This window comes from Staurois parvus, unplaced genomic scaffold (assembly GCF_062004578.1).
Source record: "Staurois parvus isolate SC_StPar_1 unplaced genomic scaffold, SC_StPar_1.0 ptg002819l, whole genome shotgun sequence".
In the NCBI taxonomy this organism is placed as follows: domain Eukaryota; kingdom Metazoa; phylum Chordata; class Amphibia; order Anura; family Ranidae; genus Staurois; species Staurois parvus.
In genome coordinates this window covers 196,016-203,266 of record NW_028320615.1, presented here as the reverse complement: position 1 = coordinate 203,266, position 7,251 = coordinate 196,016, and the positions used below count along the sequence as shown (strand labels likewise).

Sequence of the window (7,251 nt, the reverse complement as noted above, 5' to 3'; positions counted from 1 at the left end):
TAAACTAGAACGTAGAGGCACTCTGGACTTCTAAATAGATTTCCAAATAAAATGTTGGGACACTCTGTGGATTTCTCATTAGAACGTACGGACACTCTCTGGATCTCCAAATAGAATGCTGGGACACTTTCCGGATTTCTAAATAAAACGTAGGGACACCTTCAAGATTCCACATAAAACGTCGGGTGACTCCCAGAGCAGAGAAACCCCCCAGAATCCAGATAGCTTTGGTGGCCTACAAACATGTACCACTCAGCCATAAGGACAATGCAGGACATCCATTAGAACGCTTTGCAACAAAGTATAAAAGAGTTAATTCGCGGTTTAAACAAAAAGGCTGAGATGTTGCGTTTGTCACCTCGGATGATGCGTGGTGGGAAGTGAGACAAAGAAGGGGGGGACAGATGGCTTGTCCTGCAAGCTAAAAGGACCAGTTGAGCACCATGACTCTGGAAAAGATCCTGCAAGCTGCCAGGCATGGGGACCTGGAGAGCCTGAGGAAGCTTCACACGGAGGGCAAGCTGTATCCGGGTCTCAAGGATCCCATGGGTGCCTCTGTAGTCCATCATGCTGCCCGAGGAGGCAAGGTGAGCTGCTTGCGCTTTTTGGTGGATGATGTGCAACTGGAAGGCAACTGCCGCGCCAGGAACGGGGCGACTCCAGCGCACGACGCGGCCGCAACGGGGAACCTGTCCTGCCTGCAATGGCTGCTCACCCAGGGAGGATGTGACTTTGAGGTAGGTGAAGCTGCTGTCCTGGTCACCTGACTCACCTGCTGCTCTGTGGATTTGTTTACAGCCATTATTATTCTTCCTCGATACTTTGTTTCTACAGCTTTTGTATCTATTATGTTACCTTTGCATCGTTTTATTACACAGGCTCTTATTTTTTAGAAAGTAGCAGAATCCTTAATCTTATGGGGTGTTTTGTTTTTAAGGACTGTTTTCCTTGGTATCCCTCCGCATGTAAACCATTTATAACGTTGTGTCTGTAGAGCGGGGATACTGAATTCAAATTCATGGAGGTCCAGGTAGGAAAACGTTCTTCCAGCAGAGGTCCAAATCGCATGTTTGTGCAAATGACACAGATCCTTCACATCGCAGCCCTCCTCTCTTCCGATGCCAGGGTCACGTCTGTGTGGGTGGGGAACATGCGCAAATCACAGAGATAGATTGCAGAGAAAGGCACTGCACTTCAGCAGATGTGTTGGGGTGCCATGGCAATACAGTCCTCAGACCCCACCAAATACTGCCCTCAGCAACCCCCATTACTGTCCCCAGTACCCCCCATTACAGTCCTCAGACACCTCCCTATTGCTGTCCACAGATACCCACCCCCCATTACTCTCATTAGCACCCTCCCATTACTGTCCTCAGCTTCCCCATTACAGTTCTCAGACCCCCCCATTACACACCTCAGACCCCCCATTACTGTCCTCCGCACCACTCTATTATTGTCCTCAGCACCCCCCAATTACTTTGCTCAGACCCTCCCATTACTGTCCTCGGCACCCCGCATTACTGTTCTGAGACCCCCCATTACTGTCCTCCTCAACCCCCCATTACTGTCCTCAGACGCTGAAAAATACTGTCCTCAGCAACCCCCATTACTGTCCTCGGTACCCCCCATTACAGTCCTCAGACACCCCCGAATTACTGTCCTCAGCACCCCCCCATTACTGTCCTCAGACCCTGACAAATACAGTCCTCAACAACCCCCATTACTGTCCTCAGTACCCCCCATTACAGTCCTCAGACACCCCCCCATTACTGTCCTCAGCTCCCCCATTACTGTCCTCAGCTCCCCCATTAAAGTTCTCAGACCCCTCCATTACACACCTCAGACCCCCCATTACTGTCCTCCACACACCCCCATTACTGTTCTCAGCACCCCCCAATCACTTTGCTCAGACCCTCCTATTACTGTCATCAGCACCCCCCCATTACTGTCCTCTGCACCCCCCCATTACTGTCCTCTGCACCCCCCCATTACTGTCCTCAGACCCTGCCAAATACTGTCCTCAGCAACCCCCATTACTGTCCCCAGTACCCCCCATTACAGTTCTCAGACACCTCCCATTACTGTACTCAGCACCCCCCTTTACTGTCCTCAGCTCCCCCATTACAGTCCTCAGATCCCCCCTTTACACACCTCAGACCCCCCATTACTTGCCTCCACACCCCCCATTACTGTCCTCAGCAACCCCCAATTACTTTGCTCAGACCCCCCCATTACTGTTCTGAGACCCCCCATTACTGTCCTCTGCACCCCCCCTATACTGTCCTCAGACCCTGCCAAATACTGTCCTCAGCAACCCCCATTACTGTCCCCAGTACCCCCCATTACAGTCCTCAGACACCCCCCCATTACTATACTTAGCACCCCCCCATTACTGTCCTCAGCTCCCCCATTGCAGTCCTCAGACCCCCCATATTACCATTACACACTTCAGACACCCCATTACTCTCCTCCGCACCCCCATTATTGTCCTCAGCACCCCCCAATTACTTTACTCAGACCCTCCCATTACTGTCCTTGACACCCCCCCATTACTGTTCTGAGACCCCCCCATTACTGTCCTCAGGACCCCCTCATTACTGTTCTCAGGACCCCCCCCATTACTGTCCCCAGCACCCTCCATTACTGTCCTCATTACTGTCCTCAGACCCCCTATGACAGTCCTCAGACCCCCCCCATTACTGTCCTCTGAGACCCCCTATTACTGTCCACAGCACCCCCTCATTATGTCCTTAGCCCCCCATTACTGTCCTCAGCCTCCCATTAATGTTCTTAGCTCCCCCCCCCCCACACTGCTGTCCTGTGCCCCCCTTCACATCCTCCTCCTCTCTTCCCTGACACAGACAGATTAGGAGGGACCACACACACTTGGCGGGAGGCAAAGCTGCTCACAACAGGCAGATGCAGCATGCTGGTGATTGGTTGCTAGGACTGCCCTGAATCCTAGCAACCAATCACCTGCTTGTTAACTCAGGCAGCCTTTGCCCCCCATCCAGAGCTGTCATGCCTCCCGCTGTCGGCTCTGAGAGAATGACAGCGGTGGCAGTGATAGCTGCTGGGCAGAATGGCTCCTAAATGTCGGGACCGTGGCGATCCGGATGGGACAATGATTTGGTCCAGATTTGGACCACGGTCCGCCATTTAATGCTGACCGCTGTAGAGGATTCATGCAGTCACAGGTGAAGTAATTTGTGTGGATCTCTTATTTGCTCGCCACACACAAAACGATCTTCTATGTTCACATATGTGTTCAGTAAACTAGCAAAACATGCGTGTCGTGCGTGCGACACCATTCATTGTTAATGGCACCAAAAACATGGCGAACTGCATGAAGGTCAATGGCCAAAAAGGTACGCGAGCCTCTTTGGCGCACATTAGAACAGCCCCTTGAAATGAACGGTTCAGCCTACGCATGCAGCGCAGAAAACAACATGCGAAAACGCATGTTCATGACACGCTAGGTGTGAAGCAAGCCTTAGGGCTCATTCACATGAGTTTTGGTCTCTGAAGAGCAATCCACCGTCATTGCATTGCATTCCACACCCCCTGCTTTAACCCCTGGATCACCGCACGTGCATTGGATGTGGCTGTGCGTCACGTGCAGAGCAGCCCCATTCACCTGATAGGGTCACATTCAGCAGGCAATACCAGAGCTGTTTTATTGCATGGACACCCCTGGGCACTGCCCAGGGTCCCCAGGTGCATGGGGGCCCCACTATAATCTAGCATTACATCACACTTGCCAACTGTCCCGGATTTGCCAGGACAGTCACGCTTTTTACTAAGCTGTCCCAGGATGGCAGCACCCAGAACCTGTACTGTGGCTCCTGACTCCCCCTGTACTGTGCCCTCCTGATCCCTGTGCTGTGCCCCCATGACTCCCCTGTATTGAATAGAGGGAACTATGATGTAAGGGGAACTCTGATGGGGACCCTGACGTAAGAGAGGACTCTGATTTAAGGTTTAAGGGGGGACTCTGACTGAAGACCACAATGTAAGGAGGGACTCCAATGAGGACCCTGATGTAGCTGGGGATTCAGATGGGGACCTTGATATTAGGAGGGTTGCTACGGAGGACTATGATGTAAGGGGGGGAAGCTCTGATGGAGACCTTTATGTGAGAGAGGACTCTGATGTAAGGAGGGACTCTGATGAGGACTGTGATGGAAGGGAGGACTCTGATGGAGACCATAATGTAAGGGGGGGACTCTGATGGGGTTCCTAATGTAAGGGGGGCCTTTGATGTGCACTCTGATGTAAGAGGGACTCTGATGTGGACCTTGATGTAGGGATGGACTCTGAGGGGGACCCTGATGTAATGAGGGCTCCTAATGTGTACTCTAATGTAAGGGGACTGTGATAGGTACCCTAATGTAAGTAGGAACTCTGATGGGTGATCCTGATGTAAAGAGGGACTCTGATGCGGACCTTGATGTGAGAAGGACTCTGATGAGGATTGTGATGTATGAGGGACTCTGATGGGGACTTTGAAGTAAGAGGGGACTCTAATGGGGACCCTGATGTAAGGGGGAACTCTGATGTGGACCCTGATGTAAGGAGGGACTCTGATGAGGACCGTGATGCAAGGTGGGACTCTGATGGGGGACCCTGATGTAAGATGAACTCTGATGGGGACTCTGATGTAAGATGGACTCTGATGGGGACTGTGATGTAAGATGGACTCTGATGGGGACTGTGATGTAAGATGGACTCTGATGGGGACTGTGATGTAATGGGGATTCTGATGTAAGGGTAGGCATTGATTTGCTTTTATTTAGGCCCCGTCTCCGTTCCAGGAATACGAACATTCCCAGGCCGTGTAAAAATACACATCGCGCCTGTGGCTCCGTTCCTTGGTGATGGCGCCCCAAACACATAAATGGAAACGCATGTTTTCCCGCATGCAGAAATGTGCGACAAGCGCAGTAAACAACATGTGAACCAGAATGAGGCAAAATGTTCCACGAGCTGCTACGCTGCGTTTGTCGTGTATAGCGTCGCCCTATACATGTTACGTGAAAAACGCTTAAAAAAAAAGTGCGCAAAACCCACGCTCCCACTCCGCCTCCTGCTCCCCGGCCAGCTTTCCCGCTCCGGCCCCTGCTCCACGGCCAGCTTTCCCACTCCGCCCCCTGCTCCCTGGCCAGCTTTCCCGCTCCGGCCCCTGCTCCCCGGCCAGCTTTCCCACTCCGCCCCCTGCTCCCCGGCCGGCTTTCCCACTCCGCCCCCTGCCTCCCGGCCGGCTTTCCCACTCCGCCCCCTGCTCCCCGGCCAGCTTTCCCGCTCCGCCCCCTGCTCCCCAGCCAGCTTTCCCGCTCCTCCCCCTGCTCCCCAGCCAGCTTTCCTGCTCCGCCCCCTGCTCCCCGGCCAGGTTTCCCGCTCCGCCCCGTGCTCCCCAGCCAACTTTCCCGCTCTGCCCCCTGGCCAGGTTTCCTGCTTCGCCTCCTACTCCCCGGGCAGCTTTCCTGCTCCGCCCCCTGCTCCCCGGCCAGCTTTTCCACTCCGCCCCCTTGCTCCCCGGCCAGGTTTCCTGCTCCGCCCCCTGCTCCTTGGGCAGCTTTCCTGCTTCGCCCCCTGCTCCCCGGCTGGGTTTCCCACTCCGTCCCTTTGCTCCCCGGCCAGGTTTCCCGCTTCGCCCCCTGTTCCCCGGCCAGCTTTCCCACTCCGGCCCCTGCTCCCCGGCCAGCTTTCCCACTCCACCCCCTTGCTCCCCGGCCAGCTTTCCCACTCCACCCCCTTGCTCCCCGGCCAGCTTTCCCGCTCCGGCCCCTGCTCCCCGGCCAGCTTTCCCACTCCACCCCCTTGCTCCCCGGCCAGGTTTCCCGCTCTGCCCTCTGCTCCCCGGACAGCTTTCCCAGAGGCTGTGACTGGAGCCTCGTGCTCTTTTCTCTTTTGTCCGGAGCCATGTGGATCCACGAATCTCATATCCATTTATTTAATGTAACAAACTCCTGCGCTCCTACCTAAAAACTAATACCTACCAACAAAGGTAAAGCTGCTACATACAGTCATATACCCATAGACAAAAAATTCTAAATGAAACACAAATGATGCAGCGCGACTACCATAAAAATTCTTCACACATAAATGAATAAGTGAAACAGGGCAAAATTAGTGACACAAATAACATAAACACACAATATTAAATAGTGCCAAAAAACTCATAAATAATCACATGTGACAAGTGTCAATACGAGGTCCTAAAAGGACCAAATAACATAAATGGTGCCCCAAGTAATCCAATGGGATCCAATAGTGCTCCAAATCAAACAAGTCACAACAGGACTCAATGTGCTAGAAAAACCTCCCACCGGAACTAAAAAACAGTTCCCACCATATAACACAAAACACACGTGCATCCCAATAAACGCATAACCTAAGAACTGATCATGCAAACAAACATGAATAAATGAATGAATATATAAAGTCCCGTGAGGTGTAAAACAACTGACAATATACAAAAAAACAGATATAAAGTCCACAGCAATTCTTGAGGAAGAAAAAAAAAAAAATGCTGATAAATGTGCAGAGATATCCAAAAACGGCTGAATTGCCCGCTCACCTCCCTCTTGCGACCCGCACAGGGTCAAAAGGCCTTCAGGATCACTAACACATGGACCCTTAATAGTAGGTAATCCTCCACAGCTCTCCGCACTGACCCCCCCCTCATGTACTGATTCCAGCGCAGGATCACAGGGCAGCAGATCTCCTCTTCAGGCACATAAGGTGGCTGCAGCCACTGGATCCCTCAGGAAATAGAAGTGAATGCTTGCATCGTGTACAACTATTTATTCACCAAAGTATCACATATGGAATACGCTCACATTGTACATCACATGTCAATCAAACCTCAGATCACATGTACTTCATGGGTGTCCAAAGTAAATAAAGAAGGCGTCCGACCGGAAGTGCGTCACTGCAGTGACGCACTTCCGGTCGGACGCCTTCTTTAAAAAAAAAAAATGTTTTCAAAATTTTCAGTTGTTTTTGGTTTGTTTAGCAAAAAATAAAAAAAAAACCCCCGAGGTGATTAAATACCACCAAAAGAAAGCTCTATCTGTCTCAAAAAAAAATTATAAAAATTTAATACGGGTGCAGTGTGGCATGACCGCGCAATTGTCATTCAAAGTGCGGCAGCGCTGAAAGCTGAAAACTGGCCTGGGAAGGAAGGGGGGGGGGGGTCAGTGCCCGGTAGGCGAGGGGTTAATAACGCTGGTAACGTTAGCTATGTAA

At 52.0% G+C, this 7,251-nt stretch overlaps 1 protein-coding gene across 1 annotated transcript in view; it reads left to right on the top strand.

Annotated features, from left to right (window-relative positions):
* Positions 1-430: 430 nt before the first annotated feature.
* The window catches only part of LOC149429081 (uncharacterized), a gene marked incomplete at its 3' end in the record, with an annotated part of 145,278 nt that continues 138,457 nt past the window's right edge, over positions 431-7,251 (top strand). The window contains exon 1 of the mRNA XM_089666754.1: positions 431-737. Within this exon, the coding sequence (XP_089522880.1) occupies positions 444-737 (294 nt within the window). The remainder of the gene's footprint in view (positions 738-7,251) is intronic.